Here is a 27946-nt window from a genome sequence, read left to right as displayed (position 1 = left end):
CAAGACAGAGATACAGATAAGGGAAAGGAGCCAGCTGGCTGAAATTTAATCCACAGACTGAGATGGAACTGGTAGATTAGCAAAACTGATGATAGCAACATTTTCCTTTGCCTCACACTCAGCATTTCCAAACTGATTTTTATGATCTGCATAGTTAATGAATGGCTCCTACTCCTACACAGACACACATGCATCTCTTTTTCCTTAATCCTCTTTTGCTGGGCTATCATAACTCTTTTTTCCCTAGCATTTTCTTCCTACAGCAATTCATTTCTGTGTAATAGATTAACTGGTGAATTCTTCTCTCTCTATTCAGGAACATAAAAAACACTTCACCATTCAAAATAATCTCTCATCATGCTAACACTTGCAAAGCTGCCTACAATATATAGTACTTCTAAATCCACAGGCTAAAGAAGTAATGTGAAAGATATGGACATACCAAACTTCTGAAGAGATATTCTGAACAGCTTACTGTATCAGAATTCCTAGAGGCAATGGCGTTAAATTACATACAGATGTATAAATATACATAAATGTGTAATATAGAGAGGATCCATTACACCTGAATATTTAGCAAATATTGAAAAGTAGAAGTAGTGGAGTAACAGAAAGCTTTCTCTATGCAAGCCAGTATAAAATGTGGTTATAAACAACGAACAGTATGTTGTGTAAATTAAAGGGAAGGAAGGGTGGAACCCCCCCCCCGGACATATTTCATATTTATGCTATGTGTAAATGACACTGGAGTGTGATTTATCAAATAGTATCGTAATATTCACATATGAGACTTCCATAGTTTTAATCTATTTACACCCAAGGTATTGTCTTTATGGTTTTAATACTTCAAGAAGCCTTGTCCTCCTGAAGAAATCAACATTTTCTCCCTGACCCCCCCCCCCCCTTATTTTTAATAAATTGGATGGGGGGTAGTGTGTGCAGTCGTCTGCTTACTTTACTGCAGAAACAGTAAATTTTTAGTAGCAGCACTTCTGTGTTTAACAAAGACGATACAATTAAGGTTTATGCAAGAAACTGTACTCTCTTCTCCTAGTTTACACAAGTCTAAAATGCTTGCAGTAGAATTTAGGGCCTTATTAAGTGCTTTGCCAACAAGTCTAGCCAAGAGGAGCGTAAAAGCAAGCATGTGCTGTGTAATCAACCCTAACAGAAACACAGGCAGGGACTCTGACTGCAGCACTGCCTTAACCTAATGGGAGGCTCCCCTCAGCGCTGCTGCTTCGGAATTACCCCACAGCACATCTGCAGTTCCAGGAACTTCTCCCCACAGGGGCAAGGCTTCTAACCAAACGAATGGCACATCCCACAGACAACAGGATTACAAGAGAAACTGCTGCCAGCTAGTGCTTCACAGTCACGTCACTTTTATGCGGGCTGATCCACACACAAAGCGCAGAAATGCCTCTGTTGTTCTATTCAGAGCAGCACCCCTACACGGTTCGGCCAAAACCTCAGTTTGCTCCTCTTGTGGTAGAAACACCAGTGGAACCTGGGTAAGGAGAATGTGAAAAAGGGATCTTGGCTGGGTCGGCAGCATGAATGTTTCCGACTGACTGCAGGAAACACACGACTTGTAATTAGAAGGAGCAGTCAAGACAATCTTATCCAGCAACAATTTAGCAGTTTGCGACTTGTAAAGATTACAAAACCAGAAAGATTTCTGTCAGATTGAGAAAACACACTAAGGTGACCAAATGCTGATACACTCAAGTGATCAAATGCTGCTTCTGCATATGGTGTTGGCACGTTCAGATCCTTTCAGAGGGCTCTGATGAGGCTCCGTGCAAATCAGCCTTACGGCGCAGGGCTGTGCCGTGCACGGGCTCTTCCCAGTGGCAACACAGTGCCCAACAGTTTCCTGCACACACTGGCACCTCTGTCTGTGTGCGTTGCCAGATTTTTTTCTTTAAAAAAAAGAAAACTTTGGTTACAATTTTTATCAGTTAAACAAACCTGCTCAGGCATCCAGACCATTTATCAATCATAACACTATTTCTTGAAAAGAACAGCAATCTCCTTGACTCAGGAGTTTGATCAAGTACCAGGAGCAAACCCCTTTCACCGACAGTTTTGTCACTGGCTCGCCCAAGCTAATTCCCTGCACTCTGCAACCTACGGCCAAAGGAAAGCAAGGCATTCGCACTCCCCGGGTGGGGAGTCGTCCACAACCGAAACAGCCGCCTGTCCTTCCTCCGCACTCCTCTTCGGCACGCTGCTTCTCACCAGAGCGACGTCGCTTCCTCCCACGGAGGACGTTCATCAGAACCACCCGTCAGCACTTACATGCCCAACTTTAAACACGTGGATTAAAGAGACGGGGGCCCGCAGCACCGGGGTGCTTCACACACAGCTCGATCCGTCCCGCTCTGTGTGGCTCGTGAGGGGCCAGTGGCACGCATCCCCAGTAGCGGCCGATACTGTCCTGTTTATAATGTCTAATTTCAGAGAGGACATTACCATGATCTTGGAGAGAAGTCTAAAACAGCAATTCAGCAGCGATGGAAAGCCACTGACGCTTTCCATGAAAACAGCACCGTACCATATACAATACTTATTTCTATGCAGTCCCCTCCCAAACCCTAAGCCTGTTCTCCAAACAAGAATGGGTGGGCTTGATGATCTTAAAGGTCTTTTCCAACCTTTATGATTCTATGATTCTAAAAGCTATTTATTTTGTTACCACATTCAGGATGAAGAAAATTCAGATTGTAGTGAAACCCACCAAATTTTATTTTCAAATTTAAAATTAACGAGTGCCTCTGCCTGATATCCTTTCATGAGAACACAAAACACAACTAGATTTATTTTTAATACAAAATACCTTGTAACCACTTTTCTTTTTAAAATACTCAGTAAGAATTGACTTTTTGTTTTAATATCCCTCTCATTGAGATCTCCTACAGCTTTGCACTTACACATCAAATTCACAGCTTTTAGCATTTTTTTAATTCTTTTTTAGAATTATATAAGGTTAGCAGAAATATATACATGAAAGTCAAATCAATACTTTATAAATTTAAACGAATAGGTAGATGTCTTACTGATAAACTTGTATGGAAGGACCTGTTGGAATAACCAACTGTCCTGGTTTCAGCCAGGGTAGAGTTAATTTTCTTCATAGAAGCTAGCGTGAGGCTATGTTTTGGATTTGGGATGAGAAAATGTTGATAAGGTGCTGATGTTTTGAGTTGTTGCTAAGTACTCAAGGACAGTCCAGCTTCTCATGCTGGCCTGCAGCGAGCAGGCTGGGGGTGCACGGGAAGCTGGGAGGGGACACAGCTGGGACAGCTGACCCAGGCTGGCCAAAGAGATATTCCCTACCATATAACGTCATGCCCAGTATATAAAGCTGGGACAAAGAAGAAGGAAGGGGTGGAGGGACGTTCGGAGTTATGGCGTCTGTCTTCCCAAGAAACCATTACGCGTGACAGAGCCCTGCTTCCCTGGAGATGGCTGAACACCTACCTGCCCATGGGGAGTGGTGAACAAATTCCTTGTTTTGCTTTGCTTGCGTGCGCAGCTTTTGCTTTACTTATTAAACTGTCTTTATCTCAAACCATGAGTTTCCTCACTTTTACTCTTCCAATTCTCTCCCCCGTCCCACCGTGGGGGAGTGAGCAAGCGGCTGCGTAGAGCTTAGTTGCTGGCTGGGGCTAAACCACGACACCAACATTAGAGAAATTTTCCTACTTCAGAAAGTTTGGAAGATAAAAATTTCATGTATTTAAGCATACATATTCTCAGGATCAACCCTTTCAGTTTATTTTATATCTGTTTCAAAGTAAAACAGAGTATTTTTAAAGATACCTATACATACTGAATTTGTTACTATCAGCCTACAGTTTTCTGCATCTAACAGGGTATAAGTTGTTTTAGGAAAACAAAGTTAGATTCAAGAAAGGTATTTAAATATTTTTCTTCTCGATTATTTAAATTGAACTACTTTCATAATCACTTGTATTTGCCAGAAAACATTTGATTTCATTGTTGCGTTAAGATAATTCTTTCTCTCAACTGTCACACAGGTGATAAGAGGTCTCTCTGAAGGCCAGCTGAGGAGCTCCAACCACTCCATTCTCGGGGCAATCAAGTGAACTGTTTCTGTGTCCATTTTCAGAAAAGTCACAGCTCCCTCTGTTGACTGAAGTGTTGCTGCCGTGAAAAGGCTCTGCATGGAAACCAAAGGCACCTTACAAACAGCTCTGGTTGGGCTTGGCTTTCAAGATGCCACCTTGGGTGATGGAAGACACCCATCCTGCGCGAAGGGGAAGCGGCACCGAGGCGCTGTCAGCAACCACAGGACCTGCATCTCCACCAAACCACCTCAAGTACCTGTCCCTATCAAAGCCCTTCACATTTAAGGATCACCAAAACACTCTCGTGCATAAAAGATGTCATCCCCACCTAAGAAAATCTCAAACAGCAACATGGAAGTAACCGAGTTTCCAGATAAAGTTAATGACTGAGCGGAAAATAGAAACCTACTTCCCTCACCCCAGCGTCTTGGCTTTCAGGCCAACAGGGGCTGCTGCCGCCATCTGCACGCCTTCGCTCACCCGCAGTACCCAACGCTGCTGATTCAGGCTTCCTTGCCCGCTTTATTTTAGGCTGTCTTACTTCGGGTAAGACTCATCTGTCCTGCATACATTCGATGCTGGCAGAAAGCGGGACATGTACATAGCGCTGCTTAGATACAATTTTTTAAACTGGAAGTAAAAATGACTTCGAGTTAAAAAGTTTTACCAGGGATCGTGTTTCTGTTCCTGGCTAGCACCAGTTTGCTGCCTGAGTATGGCAACTCTCCACTTCTCATCAGTAAAGCCACAGCCTTCCGATCTTTGGAAAATATTTGAACATACATCAGTAAAATCTCCTTCCTTCCTGCACACCATGGGACCAAGAGATTAGATCAGCTCTATTTTTCAGGATCTCTGGCTGCAGACTCCACAAGGCATATAAACACAAACAGCAATACCACAAGCCTTACTTGCCACAAGCGCCCTTGGCAGAAATGTTATGACACCACTGGTACCTCTCCTCTCCACCACCCAAATCTTTTTCATTCTAATGGAGGTAAAAGGGCTGCTGCAGGGGAAATACTTAAGTTCTTATTTTAACATTGATTTCCAAATAAATAATGGTTAGAATTGCCGCAGACCAGCAGTTTCAGGGAGCTTCAGAAAGCACTCATGACAACTTGACTATAAAAATGAGTATAAATAAAATACATACATATCGCAGTCAATCCTACAATTACAATTTTGACTTAAAATGTTTTTGAGTTGCCATGGAATTTGATATTAGCACAATAACTATCTTATACAATGTTGCTACAGTGAAGAGGCAAACAAAGCATTATCACCAGAGTTAAAGATAATGTGGGTAAAGTTGGTTCAGCACATTTCCTAGTTGCTCAAATCAGCATTTTATTGAAAGCGACTCCCGTCCTAAGGGAGATATGGGGATGGTCTTAGATGGTATTCTAATCTGGAAGATGTGAACCTGTCAAAAATGTTGGTTACATAGCTCCAGTAGCTCTGCTACCAGTTACAGCACGTACGTGTCTCCATAGCTTACTTTATCATGACTCTGAACAGTGTCAGCAAAAGATGTACGGCTGAGTTTTAACAGCACTGCCTACAGAAGTTTCAATTTTCAGCTTTGTAATTGTGCAACCAAGTAACGAACCATTTGTGGAGAAAGCAGTAACCACAAATCATAGAATCATTTAGGTTGGAAAAGATCTTTAAGATCATCAAGTCCAACTGTTAACCTAGCACTGCCAAGCCCACCACTAAACCATGTCCCTAAGCACCGCATCTACACGTCTTTTAAATACCTCCAGGGATGGTGACTCAACTTGGTACGCTTCCCTGGGCAGCCTGTTCCGATGCTTGACAACCCTTTCTGTGAATAAATTTTTCCTAATATCCAATCCCAACCTCCCCTGGCACAACTTGAGGCCTCTCGTTCTGTCTTGTACCTGGGAGAAGAGACCAACACCCACCTCAGGACAACCCCCTTTCAGGTAGTTGTAGAGAGCGATGAGGGCTCCCCTCAGCCTCCTCTTCTCCAGACTGAACACCCCCAGTTCCCTCAGCTGCTCCTCACCAGACTTGTGCTCCAGCCCCCTCACCAGCTCTGTTGCCCTTCTCTGGACACGCTCCAGCACCTCAACGTCCTTCTTGTCATGAGGGGCCCAGAACTGAACGCAAGATTCGAGGTGTGGCCTCACCAGTGCCGAGTACAGGGGCACAATCCCTGCCCTGCTCCTGCTGGCCACACTCTTTCTGATACAGGCCAGGATGCTGTTAGCCTTCTTGGCCACCTGGGCACACTGCTGGTTCATGTTCAGCTGGCTGTCGACCAGCACCCCCAGGTCCTTTTTCACTGGGCAGCTTTCCAGCCACTCTTCCCCACACCTGTAGCATTGCATGGGGTTGTTATGACTCAACTGCAGGACCCAGCAGTTAGCCTTGTTGAACTTCACACAATTGGCCTTGGCCCATCAATCCAGACTGTCCAGATCCCTCTGTAGACCCTTCCTACCCTCAACCAGACCAATGCTCCTGCCCAGCTCAGCATATGCTCTCAGCTAAAAAACACAGTATCGTATTACAGGGAATCTGAAGGTGCACAATGCCTATTAGGTCATTTTATTGACGTTCTAGCCAGTATGGATTGTTCACCTACATTATATTTTCTATTGTTTTGGTTGATTCCATGTTGTGGTGTCAGAAAATATCCTCTTAATTCCACATCTGCAGATACATTCCAGTATCTGCTGATGCTCCCTTAGCTGTAATGAATGATTCTTCCCATCCTACAGCATTTACTATTATTCACTAATACATAAAACTGCAGCAGAAAGCTTTGGAAAGTGTCAGGCAATCATAGCATAAGAAGTCTCTCCCTGTTACTCTGGAAGACAAAGTAGGTTGGGCAGAAAAAAAGTGTTCACCATGCTGAATCTAACCAGTGAAACCTATGGGCTTGCAAAGGGATTTCAATTTACAGTCCCTACCAGAAAAACAACTGTTACCTATAGAGTAGAAACCAGTAACCTGAGATAAGATTAGGTACTCTCAAATGACGAATTTGCACACTTGCTCAAGAAAATACGGCAAGCTTATTGTGGAAAGTTAGTGCCCTTCACTTGCTCTCTGTCAGTCACAAGGATCTGTTCTGACTCAAAAAACCCCACCAAACTACACTAAAATATACATATTTATCAAAACCTGCAATTACAGTGCCTCTAAACTTCTGGATGTATAAACATCCTTTGCAGAGGGCACTCTTTTCCTTATTTTTGCACCCTGACCTGTCAAGAGCAAGGAGCTTCCCTGATACCTGTGGATGCAGGCTTCTACAGCACTGGGGGAAGGAAAGTCTCGCTCACACAAGAGTGTCTGCGGGCCTTTGGAAAAAGAAATGCGCAGAAGAATCATGCCTACAATTCTCAGACACATAAAAAAAAAAAAATCTTTCTGAAATCAGACATAGAGAAAAGTTCTGCAAGTTGAAAATGAGAGAAAAGAAAAACAGTTGGACTGGAAAACTTCAAAGGTGAAAGCATGCTCAGCAAAAATGTTGCAAAAAACAGGTTTGAAAGGAATCTTTAAAACTCTCAGATGATCTACTGTTCTCCTCCATGGAACTGTATTCTGGAAGAGGAAACAAAAGAAGAAGAAAACTAGAAATAGCTGCCACTTTCCAAAATCAAAGACAACAATCATAGATAACACTCATACACTTGTAGATGGATAAATGTATTAACAGATTTCTAGATTTTTTGTATCTTCTGAGATAAAGTTTAAATTGTATGATAACCCAAGGAATAATACGTCGTCTGGGACTGGATTAAGATATGCATTGCAGCAGTAGTATATAAAGTCTTACTGACTTATTTTCTTTCTTAATATAAGCAGTATTCAGATAATTAACAGTTAAACAACAACAAAAAAAGAGTTTTAGAGCTCCCACAGTCACTGTGTAGCCCTATAACACAGCACCACCATTGCTAATAACGTGCCACAGGCTTCGTGCTGAGTTTACAACGCCACAGGTCTGAGGCTTGCTCTGTCAGAACTTTCCTTCACCCGCCTGCAGCTTTGTTTCATTCCGTTTAGCTGTGGCAGCGGTTTCCCCAACTGACCGGGTGTCTATGGCTGACCTGCGTCACTTGTGTTTATCACTGGCAGGTACAACCACAGTGTTACAGAGACAGCGGTAGCAAGCAGTTTTTCCTACATGGAATGAGTGAGTTACAGCTCCATAGTACTGATGTAGCATAATGACGTGCAGGCCTGTATCACGACAGGAGAGGCCGCGACAAGTGGAGACGGAGGATGCAACACGGAGGAGTGCAAGCGCGGGTTGGTAAGAGAGACGGCACAGACTTGGCACTGGAAGCCTCACAGCTATAAACGACTCGCCAACGGTCAGTTAAAGAAATGTAGATGTGGAGCTGCAAAAAACTGCTTTAGAAGGGGGTGCGGGGAGAACAAGGAAACTAGAAAAGGCACCATACGCACATGGAGCTGCAGCCTAATCAAGAAAGAGAAAGGTCAAAATGTGTGTTTGCAAACACATAAAATAATAATCCAAGTACGCCCTAGGGCGAGGATGAGAAACCATCAACCCGAACACTGAATTCCTCCCAGAGAAGGACTCCAGATGTTGATAACCTGCTGTAATACCCACACACCTCCAGCCTGACCAGAACGAAATCACCAACTGTAAGACCCAGAGGAGCAGTGGAGGGGTGAGCATAACCTGAAGAAAGGGGTTAGAAACTAAGAAGTGTGTGTGTGTAACGATTTTAACAGCATTTTTTTTTTATTTTTCTGTAACAACTAGATCTGGACTAATAATGATTACACCCTTAAGATTTCAATTACACTAATATTAAATTCCTGGCTCTCCTTATGTATAATGTGCATCCTCTTTACCCATAAACAAGACTTTGAGCCTGACGCCACAGGAGCTTCACAAAGGTTACTGTTACCAGCCAGCGAAATGCAGTGCCTGGTACAGCATGGTCTTTCAGAGCAATTAAGCAACTGAAGATTAATTTCTGAGCTTGTGAAACAATCCTCAGCCTACTCCTGACCTATCTCAATCTGCAATTAAGCCATTACAGTGCCTGCCAGTACCTTATCTTGTTGCACGATGCAAACAACGCAAGCCTATCCCTGTACAAAGCATCAACGTCGGGTTGTGCTTTTCGGGGGGGGGGTGAGGACAGCGTTCGCCGCCACGAGGGCTGGAGCTGCATAAGCCACGCTTACGTGCCGCACACAGCTGTCCACGCAGATTTGCTGGAAGGCCAGATCTGTAGCTCCAGGTGGTCCAGTTTTAAGAAAGAAAGTGAAGTACTGTTACCCTGAAATGCTCCTCGTACACCAATCCATCCAGGTTCTGCTATGCCTCTCTGCGAGGATACAGGTAACTCCTACTTCACCCTCCCAAATGAGTACAAGCTCTCCCCTTACAGGAACTCTGCAAGATTAGTGCTGGTTTAATATGACTCAGCTGCAGGTACTGCAAGTAAAATCATACATATTATTTCCAGAAGGGCTTGTGACTAACCTGATCTATGTATATGACAAGTACTATGTTCAGTATAAAAACAATCCTTTACGGCCAAAGCTACAAAATGTTTTACTCAGGATCAATTATGAAAAACCTCAAAAACATTTACCACCTACCTAAGTTGAATAGGAAAGCAAAGACTACAGTATGATGTTAAAAAGATTGCTTGTTCTTTTGGGGAACGGGTTAAAGCCCAAGTGATCTTCTATAGATCGAAGACATTGTTTATAGCCACAGTAGACTTTCCACACAGTTTTAATGTTACAAAAAACTCCATCTTTTGTCTTTTCACAGGTGGCTGTCCCAGGTGTTTTGCATGGTCTTTAGAACAAAAGAATTTGTGAAAAACGTTTCTGGCAAATAAATGACTGCTTTAAAAGACTATTTACAGTTCATTCTTCCACAGCTCTGCTACACATACTGAAAGGGTCAGCTGAATATGCTACCTTGTTTATGTTAATATGTAGTTTGTAGACCCATGTGACTGCTTGAAGAGAGTCATTAGCACTAAATATAAAAAGCAAGCTTACTGTTTGTAGGTTTTTAATACTCATGGGGTCGACATCATCACTGGAAAATATTGAGGAGCTGCAAACTAAAGACTGAAAACTACTATTCCAGAAACATATGTGGCAATTGTTTTTTTTAAATGTGGACAATAACAGAATATAGATTTAAGCTGTTAACCAAAATCCAAAGATATTTGAAATATTTATGAAAACTGATCATCAAAACTGAAAAGAGGAGGACACAGTAAGTCCCATCAGGACATAGCAGAAGTGAAGTGAGTGGTGCCTTGGAAAGCTGCCCTACAGGGACCTTGCTGCGGGACAACAAATCCTTTTTCCTATCATTCCTGTAACCCCGAGGCAAGCAAATAGGAACCTGGAAATGTCTGGGCCTATGGAGGCAAAAGCTGCAAATCCACTGAACGATTTGATACTAAATTAATTGGGGTTGGTCTACCTACTTAGTGATACCAGAAGGTGTCAGCCAAGGGCTTCCACCAAATATTCCAAAACAATTCGCTGTGCAGAACCCCTGAATGAATAAACTGACCTCACTATCACCTTGCTCTAACACCAATGCTTGGCATCCAGTCCAGATGAAATGGACACAAGCACTCCTCCCCCGGCCCCAGGGAAAGACCTACTCAGGTCACCACACCGTGCCTTCTGCAAGGTGGCCTCTCAGAACTGCAGGAGCAGGTACCGCCCGAACGTGCCTGGAGAATTTTTACTCCTACTAAAATGGTAAGACTTCAGGGTAACACTTGCCTTTATTGTTGATTCCCACACATTTTCCTGCCAGCAGGGAAGTGAGCAGGACATCATTCAGAAATCCCTGCCTCTTTACGAGAGCAAACATCAGCCTTCGGGTAACAATCACCAGAACTAACCGGAGGCATTGGCTGCGGTGCAAAGCAATGCAATGGTTGGGCACTGTCATTACCTTCATGGCACTGATAAAAGGTCACGCGGACACAATTTCTTACCAAAGTACCGCTACTTTTACGTATCTGGAACCTGAATATTGTTTTGTTTGTCCATGTCATCACATGAAACTCATTACCCCACAAAGAGCTCTGAAAGTACAGTAAAACAAAATGAGACCCATGCAGGCTCAATCATTTTCAAACCACCACAATCCTGATTTCTCAGCTCAGTGGGCTGCTTCTAAAAGAGAAGATTTATGCAAAAATATTTAAATTTAGATTGCTTGAAATATAAGACCAAGTGAAATATCTTGGTAAGACTTTAATTATTACGTTATTTTCCATGCTGTGACAATCTCATTTCTCAGTTTCTATACAAAGCCTGACAACATGGAGCAGGATTATTACACATGCAAATGTACGTAAATGAGGTGTTAGAACAAATCCACTCTGTGGTTTTGGGATAACATTTTGCCCTTCTATTTCAACAACAAATTGACATAACAGAATAATACTGTGAACTAAAAATATTTTGTGTGCAGAGGATTATTAAGAATTTACTCTCCCTTACACCACAAAGTACTCAATGTCCTTAATTCCCACTGCCAGCAGAGGATCTCAGCACCACACAGAATCAGGCTCATCCAGGACTCATTATTTTGAAGAACCATACCAACAGGAGTTAACACAACATCAACCTACTTACAAGCAAAGTTAAAATACTACCACAGTTCTCAACGTTTACCTCAAAGAGACTATCCCACACCTTGAAAAACTCTGACAGCTGCCCCAGACTTAACCTGTTCTTCACATAAACTAGTTCTGTAAAGATACAGAAGAGATTTTATTATGCTTTTGTTTGTATAGTAAGAGAACCTCTTCTAAATTGTATCAGCACACTAAGCAGGTACGTCTATTGCCTTCGCAAGCAGCAACGACAATGCACTAAACACCTCAGTCTGACCTGATTACCCAGGGAACTCACTACCTCACTGAGTCCCGACCTTGTTCAAGGGGCTTTGCAGAACAAACAAGAAATAAGGACTCTTGTCTTCAAAACTTTGCAGTACCCTCACCTAAAACGTGGGGAGGGGAAAAAAAACAACCGACAACAAAACAACCAAACAAAAAACCTTCTTGGGTTAACAATACAACATTTTGAGACAATTAACCTCCTAAGCTTCCTGGCAGCATGTTTAGTGTGGAGGATGTAAAGGGGTTAGAAGCATGAAAAGGAAAGTGTAGGTGTATCTAATCAGGAGACAGCTGAAAACTGACCCTGTCACATGAAATAAGGAGGCTGGAGAAAGAGGAAGCTCCTGGAACAGGAAAAATGAAGCCTAATGAGGTATCTGTAGCATGCCAAAAACTCTGGATCAGAAGCGAAAGACAGATATTGACTGTATGTATTTTTAAAAATGCAATATAAATTTTAAAATTGTGCCCAGCACGTGAAGATTGGAACAAAGACACCAGGAAAAAAAAAAAAAAGGAAGGAAGGGGAAAAAAAAGGTGATAGGATAGGAGCATGGTAGTAGATGAGGGTTTTCAGAAATTTAAACAAAGACAGAATGGAGATGAGACCAGAAAATATCAGTATCATATCTGTTTGGCCTCTTCTCCTGGTAAGGGCTTGCACACAGCGCCCATGCCTGTTAGGCAGGCATGAGAAAGGTCTTCCCCACAAGGAGACTCCGAAGAGCAGGGTGAAGAATGCAGGTTCCATGGTCTGCTTCAGGTCTTTCCTGGTCTGAGGAGTCCTGGCCTTTCACAGTTGCCCCATGCTGCTGTGACCTGAGTTTCTAAGCATACCAGGAAAATTAATTACAAAATTTCTTTTTCACTTTTGCCACTGACCTCATTAACATGGCCATGCTGATAAAGGGGTTTTTTTTTCCTTTCTCCAAACTGTATCTCAGATATGGCACCTAGTGTTAAAAACCAAGGGTAACACCTTCCAGCAGGGCCAATGGAGCAAGCAAATAAATCACAAACATTAATTAAGCTCAGAACAGCATTTACATAAGCAGAGTTGAGTATAAACTTAAATCACTGTGCAGCCTCACCTCACACTGAAGGATGAAGCTCAGGGCTCGACTCCACAAAAACTGGAAGATACAGAAATAGTCTGGATGTGTTTAACAAGTCTTAAGCTTCAATAGTAAACTCTATAGACAGAAGCATGTGGCCTCCTGCTCATCCATCCTTCACAAATAACATTCGCAACAGGTGAAGTTCCTGCCACTCCAATAAGAAGCACTGACAATTTCACAGCAGCCTGCAAAGGCTTTTACAAGCCTCTGATAAAATAAAAGTGAATGCTCGCCTCTCAGCAATCCAAGTCTGCTGACTTGCTACATCTACACGTAGCAAAATCTTCTGCAGTCACAGGCAAATCTTAGACTTAACAACCACGGGCACTGTGCAGCATTACGTAGCAGCTGCATGACGCCGTCTTACTAACAGAACGGATTGCTGCGAGCTTCAATGTACCATAGTGCAACAGCTAATCCTTACAAGAGAACAAAACGTCCGATACTTTTGCTAAATGACAGACATCTGAACACCGAGAGGAAAATAAAGCCAGGCGAGAAAGCAGAGCAGGAATTTCTGCTACACGCGCAGTACCAACCACAGCGGAGACAGGAACGCCGCGCCTGCGGGAGGAGCGCGGCGCGCCAGGCAGCCTGGTACGTTTTGCCACTGAGCGCCCGCGGGGCAGGAGAGCTCCTTGGCAGACGGCTACTGCACGCAGAAGGAGGCTATGTGACGGCAGCGGTAGATGCCAGCAGATCAAATGACGGCAGAAGACATGAAACGGAAAAATGAGAATTAACCGCTTGACTACAATTCCTGGATTATGCCATTTTTGTCATTCTTAAACCACAACTTTTCCATTATATACACTGTTTCTTTGTCCTTGTAGCTTGTATAGCCCATATGTTCACAAAGATGGGTCAACACTGTAGCTCAGTGATATTTTTCTAATTACAGTTGGATTTATGAAATTCTTAAAGAATTTCAAAGGAATACTCTTTGATGATGCAAGGTGAGTCAGCGCATCTTCACTGTTACCAGCAAACACCAGAATTAAGCGAGTGAAATTGGTAGTGTTTTATTAAAAAAAAGGCAACAAACTTATTTAAAAGATAAAATCACAAAGAGCTTAAGGAGACAAATAGGCAGACTTGAGAAAGTGAATGTGAAATAAACAAACAAAAAAATCAAGTGAAGGTTTGCTGTATATACAATCCATTCAGACTCAAGTAGAATCCAGGGGACCAGAGGGCTCTCAACCCTGATCACTGTTATCTGCCAGATACTTAAAATAAATTACTTCTATTTCTTAAGCTTCATTAAATAATTCCCAATGAGATGAAATAAATTAGGAAAATCCAGGGTTAAAGTAACACTGTGTGAAACAACTTCAGATGTCTCACACCTTAACGACAGTATTTGAAATGTGAGTTCACACTTAACATTACCTCTGTTGCATTTAAATTTGCTCTAATAATTTCAGATTTTACCTGGCTCTTTACTGACTCTGCCATTTGAATTGTCCTGTAACTAATTTTGCAATACAAATTGTTGAACAAAAAGTTGTAGTTTTAGCAATTTAGCAATTCATTAATTTAGTCAAAAATTATGACAGTGTGGCAGACTAAATGCTAAGCTGGCTTCTCAAATGCCAAAAACAATGATGTATTTTATAAGGTTGATTTAACTGGCTGCATCATGCTGTCCTGATTTCACTGAATCATAAACCAAGAAGCTCTCCTAGTAATAGTATCAGTGATTTAAAATTTACATGTAGCTGATTTTTAAATGCATTACATCTTTATACTGTAAAGTCAGTAAAAGCCATCAGATGTTATTTAAAGGTGCATGATCATCTGCGCTTGAACTGTGAGTGGCCTTCCATTAATTTGTAACTTCAAGCGGAATCAACACACTTTAAGCCTAATACCTACAGACATATGCCATAGCTAAGACAGCATGTCTCAGATCAGAGTAACTGCAAGGTATTAATGGCAAAACACATGGTGCTTTTCATAGAATATTGAACAGACAACGTTCTGTCCTTTGTGGGAAAAAAACGCAAAAAACCACCAGCATTTGTATTTTCTAATTTTTACTGTATGTTTCCTGTGCTAGTTAAGTCAAGGGCAGCTCACATGACTATCACAACTCCCAAAATTATGTAGCTTTCACAGCAATATGACAGAACTCTTAGTCTTTCTAGCTCCTCTAGGGGCGGAATAGACATCCCCACATTTTGAGGTGTAGGGTTGCACTGAGTAACTCTTCCAATTCCTGTGCCACATTGGGAGACAGTGCTGTTACCAGCTCTTGGGAGAGAAAATGGGCTATATCACCTGGACTTGGCAAAATTTCCTAGGAAAAGAAAGAATCCAACTCACCCACCAATCTCTTTTTCCCCTCCTACAGACTACCTGCTAAAAGACAAAAGGTAGTTAGGTAACAGGGGCAACATAATTTCTTTACAGTGATTGAGACTAGCACCCCCACCTAATTTTATGTCTCGTTCTCCACAGCAGTTGAGATGTGGGCAAGCTGTGGGTGGTGCCCTCTCGATAAATAATTTCCAAGGGACAAGCAAATTCATAGTGACTTGTGAACCAAACACTTTCTTGAACAGTTTTTCTGAGTTCTTGGAAAATAATGTATTTACTGTTATCAAAAAATAAGCATCCTTCTCTATAAGCATTCAGGTTTTGTCCAAAAATACATGAATATGCCACAATATCTAAACACATGAAGTGACTGAGACAGCCCATGGACTGAGACAAGTGCCTGACATCCTCTGCCAAGACATCTCTGGGAGTTCAGGACATCACAGTCCCAACAGCTAAACTGGCAGATTTTTCCTTTCCTTATCCAAATCAGTGAAAAGTCAGCCATGGTACTTTAAATGCCTTCAGTGGCAGGTAACCCTTGCTTAGCTGCTTTCAAATGGATGAAAAACTTCACTAGTGAATGAATGGACTCCCTCGCTACCCAGGCAAGGTGACCATGCCAGGTCCCAGGCTGGCAACTGGGTTCAGCCAAGCGTCTGGAACACCAGAGATATCCATAGCAATGAAAAAAGGTTAATCTGGTGTGACGGAGACAAAGAGACTTCACTGTAAGGTTCATATTAACAATGTATTTGAACTTTGCTCACAGGTCCAATACACCACTATTGCAGGTTTTTATGGATACAACGGAGGAATGCACTATTGCAATTACCACAATTCATAGAACACAAACCACAAGCACACTAGATATTAATACCTTAAAAAGAGTGCACTAATCACGATCTTAAAGCATGCCAAATACCATACGTATGTTTCTTAATCACTTACCCTCTCTCTCAGGTAAAGCCTCTTAATCCCTGGGAAGTTACCTTGTACAGCGTCCTGGACAAGGAAGGGAAGAATCTCCTACAGGCCAGCTGTATTGTTGGAAGAAGACTCCCCCATTTTCTGCCCAAACCTTATGGTTTTTATTTCTTGATTTGATGGGTGGGGGAAGGATTACACCTGAGTGGTTTATACTGTCTGGGTTGTTTATCTCTGCTGCTACGATGGCCCCTTAGTCTACATTGCATTGCTAATTTTGTGATGTCTAGCACACAAAGTTACTGAATAGTGGTGGAATGGTACTCAGGGCATTTGTTTGTTAAGGGGTTATTCAAGGCTCCATTCGGATCGATTCTTATCATGATGCAGTGTTCAGGCAACCCTGAACATACCATCTCTGCATAGATAAGGATCTGTCAAGGTGAGACGAAGCTGCTCCAAAACCAGTCTAGCCGGGTGATCCCATACATCTGGCAAGTCAGTCTATAGGTCTGGGCTCAGATCAGCCGAGAGTGCAAGAGTCTCAGCTTAAAAACAGCTCCCAAAGGAGCAGTTGCAGGCCTTTGCTGAGACTATACCTAATATTCTTCACAACAGCTCTTACCAGACAACTGACCCTGAACGCAGACAGCTAAACTTCTAGAAGCTGACAAGGGTACTCAGGGCCCTGACATACGCATACGCATACGTCTTCTTCAGTGCAACCAACCCATCTAGGATGGTGGTGTGGCTTAACCCCAGCCGGCAACTAAGCCCCACGCAGCTGCTCGCTCGCTCCCTGCCGTCGGGACGGAGGAGAGAATTAGAAGAGTAAAAGTGAAAAAACCTTGTGGGTTGAGATAAGAACAGCTTAATAATAATAATAATTAATAAATAAATAAATAATAAATGATGATGATGATGATGTAGCAGCATATACAAAGCAAGTGATGCACGATGCAACTGCTCACCACCTGCCAACTGATGCTCAGCCAGTCCCTGAGCAGCAGCCCCCCGGCCAGCCTTCCCCCGGTTTATGTACCGAGCGTAATGTCATATGGTATGGAATATCCCTTTGGCCAGTTTGGGTCAGCTGTCCTGGCTGTGCCTCTCCCAGCTTCTTGTGCATCTTCAGCCTTCGCAGTCGGTAAAGCATGAGAAGATGAAAAGTCCTTTTGATTTAGTGTAAGCCCTACTTAGCAACAACTGCAACATCAGTGTGTTATTGACATTTACTTTTCATACTAAATCCAAACCAGAGCACAGCTACTAGGGAGAAAATTAACTGTACCCCAGACGAAACCAGGACAGTTTTTAAGTCACACAGCCATTTTGCCAGTGAACAGCTCACTAACATTTTGTCTATCACAAATCCATTCAAATTCAAGTATTTATTTCCGCTTCTTTCTTGTTCTTCTTGGCCTTGCACCAAAACCTGATAAAACCATGCAACAATGAAGTTTGTAAAACAATGGAAGAATAGAATTACTTTTTTTTTTTTTTACTGCTAACCCCAGAGATGGTACAAACAACTCTCTATAGCAAACTGGATTCCAGATTCTTTCAGATGTCTTCCAGGCTTTCATGGCTAGTCACCTGACACTAATTAGCAGAGATGTTGTACTTATCAGTACTCAGCAGATGATCTCCCTTTCACTAGTTAGAAATAACATGCTAGATACTTTGTTGACTATGTCAGTTCTGCTCAAAGTCTTTTGAGTCAAAAGGCTTGCTGCTTCCTGAAGACTTTGGGCGAATTATTCATGCGCTTCCATTTTCGTATCAGAAGAAAAGAAGTAGGATTTAGGAAATGTGGAGGAAAAGGAGGGAAAGGAGGGAAAAAGGTTTCGTAGTGGTGAATTCAGCTCAAAGATATCTAGTGCACCGAGACACTGGAAATGGACATCCGGGGGGAAGAGCAACAGCAAAGCTCCGCATCACCACTAGATTCCGACAACCACGGCTTTTACTTCAGCAAAGCACAGAAATGAGAGAAGCTGTGCTTGACTACACAGTCTCACTGCCTGGGATAGAACGAGAGACATAGCTCCATGCTGCCACTATGGCTTCTCCAAGTCCCTTGACCAGATCATTACAGACAGTAAAAGTATGGCTTTCTCCCTTTTTTGCTTGTTTCGGTATTTTACACACCAGAGAAAGTCACTGTTTGGAATCCATAGCACTTTTTGTTTTCCCTTACCCTCTTCGTTGTTTAGAGCATCTGTTTATATCACCATTCTTAGGCAGGAACCAGATGGTCCGTCAGACACTAGTCAACTTTGATCCCAGATGAAACTGGTTAGAGATGCATTTACAATTTATGCATGCACCCACCTTCCATGAAGATATGAGAAAGTTTCAGGCAGGACTGGGGTGGGGAAAGACTCTTTTTCATAAAAGAAAAAAAAAAAAAAAAAAAGAATCACATAACAGTAAAGTACAACTGCAGAATGCTGAATAAGATGAGCAATCGGTCATCTAACTGCACCTTGAATTTAATGCTGTCCAAACAGGCCATATTTACCTTGTAATTTTACATGTGTAAATAAATGCACAGCCAGAATCAGTACTGCCTCAGCTTGAGTACACACTCAATTTCTGAAGTAAACTGTAGCTTATAAAACTCAAGGCTTTTGCCTTTAGCTTACTTCGAAAAGGCTGATGAGTCAGGGCAGTCAAGGTTTCTGAGTCCACTTAAGCCTACGCATAATCAAGAAAGTTCCTGTTTTGTGGTATCTCTGGGCAGAATGTTATAGTTATATTTAACAAAGACAATAAACAAGCATAAACACTGAAATTACAATAATGCTAAAGGAACAGCAGGAACACATTTTCCTTCAGAAAACTTGACTGAAATAAGAACAAACTCGAGAGCTCCTTTAGCTATGTTTTTTACTTGGTTCTGTTAAAAAAAAAAATTATGTGCTCTCATTTTAGGTCTGTCTTCACCAAAGAAAACATACAAGAGTAATATTGAAACTAACAGCAGTCAAAAGAATGGGTAAACTTTACACATAGCTACAAAATGCTTTAAGAAAATAAAAATGTTCTTTGCAAGAAGATTGGTATTAGAGATTAAGTTTTAGAGTTGCCATGATACCTAAATTTGTTTTGTTATATGGTCCTCTGGCTTCTTCATCAACATGAACTATTTTAAATAAAAATAGCTGTAATAAAAAATTCCTTTTTTTGAGCAATTTGATATCCTGCTGACTCTTTGTTTTTGCAACTTGAAGGGTCTTCACAAATGCTATCCCAGTTCATAGCTACATTTCTGGAAGTGACCGAATGGATTGCTGAAAAGCAGTACCACTCTTCACTTGTATAGATGATATCAAACCTTAAATCTTTCACCAACACTGCTGTTCTCATTTTAAAAAATGCATTATTTATTTTGTGTCTTGATCAGTTGCTGCATGCTGCTGAACAGCTCTACCCTCTGCCCAGGTAGGGTCTTGTTAGCTAGGAAGCATTAAGTACCATCTATGCTACAAATGGGAACAGGTTTATGAGTAAAGAAAGCACACACGTGGTAACTGAGGCAAAGCCAGAACTCCAGTGAACTCATGACAAGTCTTTCACCTTCACGGTACAGTAATGAAATACCTTTACAGAATGAAGCAACCACTAAGCAAGATTTTATTTATTCTGCTTTAAAGATAAAATGTCATTTTTTATTTTCTGCGCAGCGATTTTTCAGGAGATGTTTTGTTTTTTGTTTTTTTACATGATCTAAAAGAGAATTAAGTGAGATTTTAAGAAATACACAGAACAAGAATGGAGAAGTAAATACCACAAAACTCAGAGCCCTATCAACAAATGTTGCAGCATTCCTGCAGTGTTTATTTGGATTCTAACCAACAAGTGCACCCCTAGTTTTCAGAATGCACATCAGGAAGCAATTCCCAATTAGAACAGAGGAACTGGAGGGTTCAAGGTTAAGGACGGTTAGGTATTACGTTCTGAAGCAGCTCGTGTGCTCTGGATCATGCGAGAGGGGAGCTATGCTGAAGTGCATGAACTTCATTTCCACAGCTCCCTCAGCCCCATGAGAAAGGGTTCCCACCTTGCACGCACACACCACAGCGATACAAGTACCACTACAAAGAAAAACACGAACATTGCTAGAACAGCTGACTGCTTCCCTCTTGCTCATACGCGTAAGGGAGATTGCTGCTGCCACTGTCTTGCAATACTGGCTTGCAAGCAAGCAAGCTACATTCAAAAACTCCAAGTATATTAGATTTTCCATTCTCATGTTCCAAAGATTTTTAAAGATTAATTTTCGTCCAGGTTTATCAGGGACTTGACCCTTGCTCTTCCGAAAGCCTACCTTACAGTCACAGTCCAGAGGGCTATACTCCAGATGCAATCCAGAGGTTGCTGGTCCAACAGTCTCACTGTCTGTCCCTTTCTCTCCCCTCTACATCCATCAGTTTATACCACAAAAGAAATCCTCTTGGACAAAACCTAAATTTAAGGTCAGCCCAGGTAGACTGTAAATGCTGCACCATGCTTTTCCACCAGACCAAAACGCCCAAATTAGACATCAGACAAAGGTGTATTTCCCCAAAGTGTGACAAAAAAAGCGAGGCAGCATTTCCTTGGTTATGTCACTTTAAACCCGTAGTATACATCTTTATTGTCTGCCAGAAAAATGATGCAATATGCAAATATTAAAAAGCAGCTGGAAATTCACTAACCTACAGAAGGCAACTGGTCACAGAGGTCTCTCGATGGTTTAGCCCCCAAAGAAGGCCTTTCCTCACATGCATTTCATTTTCCTCTTTCAGACTCCAGTCCACTCCCTTTTCTCTTAAACATGGAGAGGAAAAAGCCTGAACAGCCCTTTTTCTTCAAGTCACAGAGCATACCAGCTGAGGACAGGGCAGACAGCAACAAGAACCACTCACATCCACCTCCAAGATGACTACTTGGTTAAGTAGCAGAAGAGCCTTCTCAATACGGCATGCTTCTCAATAGGAAGAACAGCTACAGTTGCTGTTTCTCAGTAATCAAAGGCTGTATCTACCAAAAATTGACTCCTAAGTTTTTTCTCACACGTAGCAGATGTTGTAGCAGAATGCAGTTACCATCAGATTAATAGTTCTCATTTTTCCAGTCACTCCTGCCAAGTGATCCAATTCATCCAGGCCACTGGTTTCCAAGCTTTGGTTGTGCACACCTACCAGTAAAAAATTTTTGAGCACGGACTGCCAATACACGTATATTTATTTATTAAGTTATATACATGTACTACTAAACTAATATACTGAGTACATTATAAAACATATAAAAAATAGAAAGTAAAAAGGAAAAGAAAAATAAAACAAACTTTATTTCAAAAAATTATTTTACTTATTAACGGTACAAAGAATATTTTCTTCCCACACTCCAGTGGATTGTCTTGTGCACATCCCACTTTGGAGGCCACTGACCTAGGCAAAGGTGGTAACTTTTCATCAGACCAGCTGACATAGCTAGGAGAAAGGACACCTCAACTCAGGTCTTTCCCCATATTACTTACCTAATATTCTTAGGCCTGTTCCATCTCCCTGCTCGTACATGAAAGAAAGGAACTACAGTTTTAAACCAACAAAACAGAGCTTATTTCATAAACTTAAGTTGCTGGATTTGCGTACAAACTCTGAAAACTATCAACTCTCTCCTGAAACAAAGATCTCTAAAATTCTCCTGAAACAAAGATCATGAGTCCTCTCACAGTGAAGAAAGTCTGTAAACAAATAAAGCTGAAACTATCAAGAGGCCTCTTAAGGGCTCAACTGATATGGCTCAATTGCAAAATTAACCCATCCTAGGGGAGCATATGCTTTTCCTAACTACTTTATTACTATTTCTATTCTTTTAACTGTTGGTAAGAAACAAAAACCTCAGATACAGCTCCAGGCAGATTCCTCAATGCTTTTCCCTAGAGGAAACTTTACTCACTGCCTTAGAATGATATTGTAAATTACGCTAATACTTTGTAATTACCATCTATAAATGCAAGATAAGCTAATTTCTGGATGACTATCAAGGAAATACATTGAAAGCATATTATACTGCTGAATACTCTGAGGAGGTTTTAGCTTAGAGTATTTCAAAGTAGGCTTCAAGGCAAGGAAAACAATGTACAACAAGGGAACAACCTTGCTACAGAGGCAAGGTGAAGCAACCTCCCAATGACTGAAATTCAGCCCCAATCCATTGTCATCTAGCCAACCACAAAGAAACCGTAATATACAAGAACAAATTTTCATCATGAAAAATCTACATAAGTTTCAGGACCACGCTATCTCAACAGCATCAAACACTAGCAGGATTGTTTCTCTGGGTCCGAGTCATGATCAGGCCCTCTTTAATTGAGAGCATACAAACCAGAAATCAGTTTCATCCTATCTTTATCAAAGGGTTTGTCCTCCAATGAACAAGCCTGCAAAGAATTTTAGGAAAATAGAGGTTATAGCTAAAGTTAAATCAGAAACCCATTAAAAAAAAAAAAAAACAACAACAAAAAAACAGGGCGGGGGGGTGTGTGCTTCAACTACACTGATCTGGGAAAGGAGAGAGATGGTGAAACAAGCACTACTTCTAGGTATCATCAGTAAGCCAATATGCATAGCTTTGCAAGAACATGTCACAGAATACAGACCATCATTTTGGTGAATGTTTTTTCCACACAGGCTAGACACACTAAAAAGAGACATCAGTGATCCTACATCAGCACAGTAGCCAGGCTGATTTAAATCAGATTCAGTCAACACGGCATTGCAGTTCAGTCACAGGCTGCAGCCAGTGTTCCAAGAGTCTCTCAACAGCCTAAAAGACCAACAGCACCGTTCATTCAAACTGGAATTCCTCACTTTTATGAAATACACAATATAACAAAAGGGGAAGAAAAAAGCCATCTACGTAAATGCAAGGTTTTGCTGCAGGAACTAGATAACAGCTGCTCAGGAGGACTACTCTGGCTGCTGCTCTTCCTGTCACTCCTTGTTTGACTGTGGTGTGCCATCCAACCAACCTAATGGGTTTCAAAAGTAGCTCTCATTTCACTCATCAAATACATGTAAAATACACCACCTGCTATGTGAGAAAATGACTAATGCTTGCATCTTTTAAGATCTTTGCTTCACCATCGAAGAAGCTTTTGAACACAGTAGCATTAGTGTTTGCTGAAAGAATCTTGTTTTTAAAAGCAAGTTTCAAAAGGCTTAAGAAAACATACAAGGAAATGATAAAGACCAAAGGTAAATCTGAGTAACTTACTGCTGCTGCTGTGGCCTCGTCTCCACCTACATAGACAGAAGAAGCAATCTCCATCACAGATAAGTTTGTGGGAGCATCTGTAGTAGATGACGATCTGGGCCGACCTGACTGAATCTCTTGGGCAGACCTCCTGTTGATTTGCGGGCTTCCTTTCGGGGCATCTGCCTTGCCCCGCCTGTTGTGCAGGCTCGTCCCTCTCTTCATTTTAGGTGGCACTCTGATCTGTTGAAGCACCCGGTTCAGAGCTGTGGGGTGGGTGGAGACACCATCAATTTCAGCACAGACGCTTTGGCTTTCCAAATCCACGTCAGGCTCCAGATCAGCCTGAGCTTGCTGAACATCGTGCGGAGAGACTGACGACCTCCTGCGCTGATGCTGGAAAAGGTGCTTCAAGCCTTGACCAATCACATTAATGTTCTCCAAAGCATTATGGGTTATTTTGGATAATTTTTGCTCTGATTCATGTTGTTTTTTGGTCTCTTGATCTTGGGATTTGCCTCCAGGATCAGGGTCATCACACAACTGTTCAGTGCCAGGGGGCTCCATTGATGACACCCAACAGGTTTATTTGACTATTCATACATAATACGTCCCCCTGTCTTTAAAAGGCTTGTGTTTGTTTTAAAAATGCCAAGATTGTCAGCCAATTAGGTGTGCAATTGCTTCAAGAGTGACTACACATGCAGCTGTGCCACGGTGATCTCATGCTTATCTAATGTTAAACAAAAGAGTCATTATTATACATCCATGCAGAAAAGTAGTGTGTTAAAAAATCCAATGCGCAAAACGTGCCATTAACAAAACAAAATGTATCATTTTCCAAGCATCCCTCCATGTGGTATTAGTTGCATTTAGGTTGTGTACAGAAGCCAAAACTCATATGAGACAAGTCATTCATTGCCTAGGGAAAAAAGCCCAGCAGAAAGGGTACAGGAAAGCAAGAAAGGTAAAAAAAAAAGCTGTTCAAAAGGGGGAGAAGCAAGGAGAAACCAGTGCGGGTTTGTTTATTAAGAACAAGCCCATAATAATATCTAACAGAAAATAAGGCTAAACTTCTGAAGAGCATGTTAGTCTCTTTGGCAGAATTAATTTTGTTCCATGACAAAGATCTGGTATTTTGTGCTTCAAATTTAAGGTCTGCTCTGCCTACCTGATTTCCTATAGAATGCCTAACTTCACAGTATTCAATATATGCAAGAAAACAGAACATTTCCAAATCAGTTATGCATTTCCAAATAGTAAGAAATGGTTTATTACTGCCAACATCCACCGATGGCCCTGGAAACTAGATGTGAAAATCTGTCTTCAAGCAAGAGCAGGCAAGTGAAATGGTTTCAGTTGGCACAGTCTTGTCCATAGTTCTCAGAGAAAACAAGAATGCCTCTTCAAAAGTAGATTAAGCAACCAACCTGAAAGGGAGCAGCACCATGTATGTATAGCTCAGTCTCTAGCAGAGAGGCAACACACAGCTTTTCTCCAAGAGAACTCAACCGTACCTATCAGCTGGGCTCAGGCAGGAGTTGGTTATATTGCAGCTGAGCACTTACATAGCAACACGCTATTGGAGAAGTACAGCAAAGGAATGAGGAAGGAAGGAAGGAAGGACACAGTATCTGAAAGAGTTTCACATCAGCACCATGAGATCACATGCTCAGAAGCTGATCATTGTTTTCTTGCAGGAGAAAGCTTTGATTAGGCTTCTATAAATACAGAAATCAGATCAGAGGTCTACCTCAATCTTGGCAGAAAGCAGCCTGTGCTTTAAAAAAAACATTTTATTTGAAATGCAACATATGTTTGGGATTTGAGAGCATTAATTTTTATCTTAAAACAGCTGCAGAAACATAATGCATTGAGGTTACAATTAGAGCGCTCTCTATTTTGTGTATCTGAGATCTGACACTTTGGGTTAAACAGAAATTCAAAATGCTTTCCAAATTGGTGTCCAAAAATATCAGAAGAGCTGCCTCACACTCTTTTTTTCAAATGTCATTGCTATCAGCTGGAGGCAAGATGAAATTCAGTACTTACAGAAACCAAAACACGGGAATCATACAGGATTTTATCTCAGTACTTCGAACATGTTATAAACATTGACTCTAAATATATATTGGCCAGTTTATTCAGTAACACATTAAATGCAAAGTAATAAACTACATCCCAGAAAATGAAAATACATTTACCTATATTCATGCGGAAATTGTGTGGCAGAATAAAAAAAGAAGTGCAACCAACCTTTTATTTTTACACATTTAACACTTCCTTAAATGACTTCAAGTGCCTTTATAACTAGTATTATGCTTTGACTTTTGAGCTCACTCTTTCTTAATATTTCTTTTTTTCTCATGCAATAGGTTTCCCAGAAAGTTGAATTGCAGGTCTCCCCTAAATTTAAGTTTTGGGGAAAAAAAGGCAAAACTAGATTTTCCTTTTCATTCAACAGACCAAATGGTTCAGTGAACAAACCTCACTGGCTAAAAAGCCAAGAGTCCCAAAATTATTTGGTGTATAAAATACAAACCTGAGAGTTGACCCATAACTGCCTTTTCCATTTTAGCTAACTCCCTCAGTATTCATTTTTCAGTCAGGACTCACTGAAGAACTGTAGTTCCTATCAAAGATGCCCAATATACTCTCTAACCAGTATCTTTCTGAGCTCCTGCATGCTTTCTATCCAGATTACCACTGGTAATACCGCTGATCGTAATGAACACCACTTCAGTCTAACTGAAGTTCCATGCATTATGTGCTGGAAACCATTAACCTGCTTTAATTAGCCCTATGTCAATTTACAAAACAACCTGAAACAAACCAGCCTACAGTTAGCTCACAAACAAGTCGCTACTACCTCTGCGCATTCTGTGACTAACTTCTAAAATTACACTGACTCTGATCTTTAAGAGGCTCCTATAGGGACCTTTGAGGTCATCTGTCTATTCATATTTCCATATGATGTGTCTGTTGTGAACGTGGAAAGAGCTTTTCAAATTGCATATCTGGTATGAAGATCCTTAAAACTACTTATTTGTCCTAGTATCTACTTTTTGGGAAAAATATTTATAAATGTGAAGAACTGTAAATCAGCAGAATTAAGCACATTTATTTACATTAGGATTCAAGTTTTGTGCTTGTTTTTTCCCCATCTATACCGACCTTCATATTCTGTTTGAGGGAGGAAATGGAGTACTTTATAGGATGAAGTTCAAAAACATACATTTCTTATTCATATGAGAATACAATACATCAGGGACAAAATTCACAATTCCATATATAGTCACACTGAGCAGATGTCATAATATTATTACATCCCAGAACATGCTAATAGAGTCCTTCACTTGTGCAATTATTTCACAGCAGCACTGGGAAACAAAACAGTTCAAAAGGACAAACTGGCAAAAACAGTATTAGATAACTGTGAATATATAAACTAGTACTTGCCTCCATCACTTGCCCTTTAGCATGGCTGACATACAGCAGTCCCTCCACTGAACAAAACTGCAAAAGAAACTGGGTATGAGATGCAATTCTCAGAAATGGGAGGAAAGATGTACACAAACAACAAAGTGATCATGGTTCCAAATTCTAGTCCTTTTTTTTTTTTTTTTGGTGTCATTTAAATGCAAGTCCCTCTGGAAGCTGGGCTATTTTAAACTCTTTCAAATAACTGAAGGGATACAAATACAACTGCAGTTAAAACTGAATCATACAGAGTTAATCAAGAAGTTCTTGTGAAGGAACGTTTTCTCCTGGGGGTTTATGGCCATCAGCACATGCTGAAAGCATAGGTAGATTTCAGGGCTCTAGCCTGGGAGGTCAGACTGGTCCACACAGATTTTTATTTTCTATCCTTATTCAGTCACTCAAATGTTCTGGGCACAAGTCAAAGAGCTTGCTCTTGTTTATCTGGAGTTCACCTAACAGGATGTGAGAACTGTGAGCACTTTGAAACACGAGCACCTTTCGGTCCATTTCACAGGGAAGCCACCGTCACCCTGGCTGAACCGCTACCGTGCGTAACAGCAACCTCTGCCAGCAGGCCACCGAAACCAACCCCTGTCCACGGCAGCAATAATCCCTCGTGCAACACCGTTCCGTAGTGGCAGACAGCCTACACGCTGTGCCCGTCGACGTGGAGAGGTGGCAATGGATCCAGTCACAGCCTTCACACAGAATGAGCGTGAAGGATTCGAAGGTTTGAGTCCAATGTAAGCAAAGCACACCATGCCTAAGCACACCATCCTGGCTTTGCTCTCCTTTCCTAAAGGAGGGAACAGAGCACTTCAAG

General features: G+C 41.5%; 1 protein-coding gene across 1 annotated transcript in view; it reads right to left on the bottom strand.

The window, feature by feature from the left end:
• Positions 1-24207, bottom strand: part of TMCC1 (transmembrane and coiled-coil domain family 1) — a gene marked incomplete at both ends in the record, with an annotated part of 97858 nt that extends 73651 nt beyond the window's left edge. The window contains one exon of the mRNA XM_082004727.1: positions 23662-24207. Within this exon, the coding sequence (XP_081860853.1) occupies positions 23662-24207 (546 nt within the window). The remainder of the gene's footprint in view (positions 1-23661) is intronic.
• Between the last annotated feature and the right edge of the window lie 3739 nt (positions 24208-27946).

The sequence above is a fragment of the Phaethon aethereus genome (genome assembly GCF_964289735.1).
Source record: "Phaethon aethereus genome assembly, chromosome: 11".
NCBI lineage: Eukaryota > Metazoa > Chordata > Aves > Phaethontiformes > Phaethontidae > Phaethon > Phaethon aethereus.
Note: the sequence above shows the minus strand (reverse complement) of the source record. Positions and strands in the feature narration are given on the sequence as shown.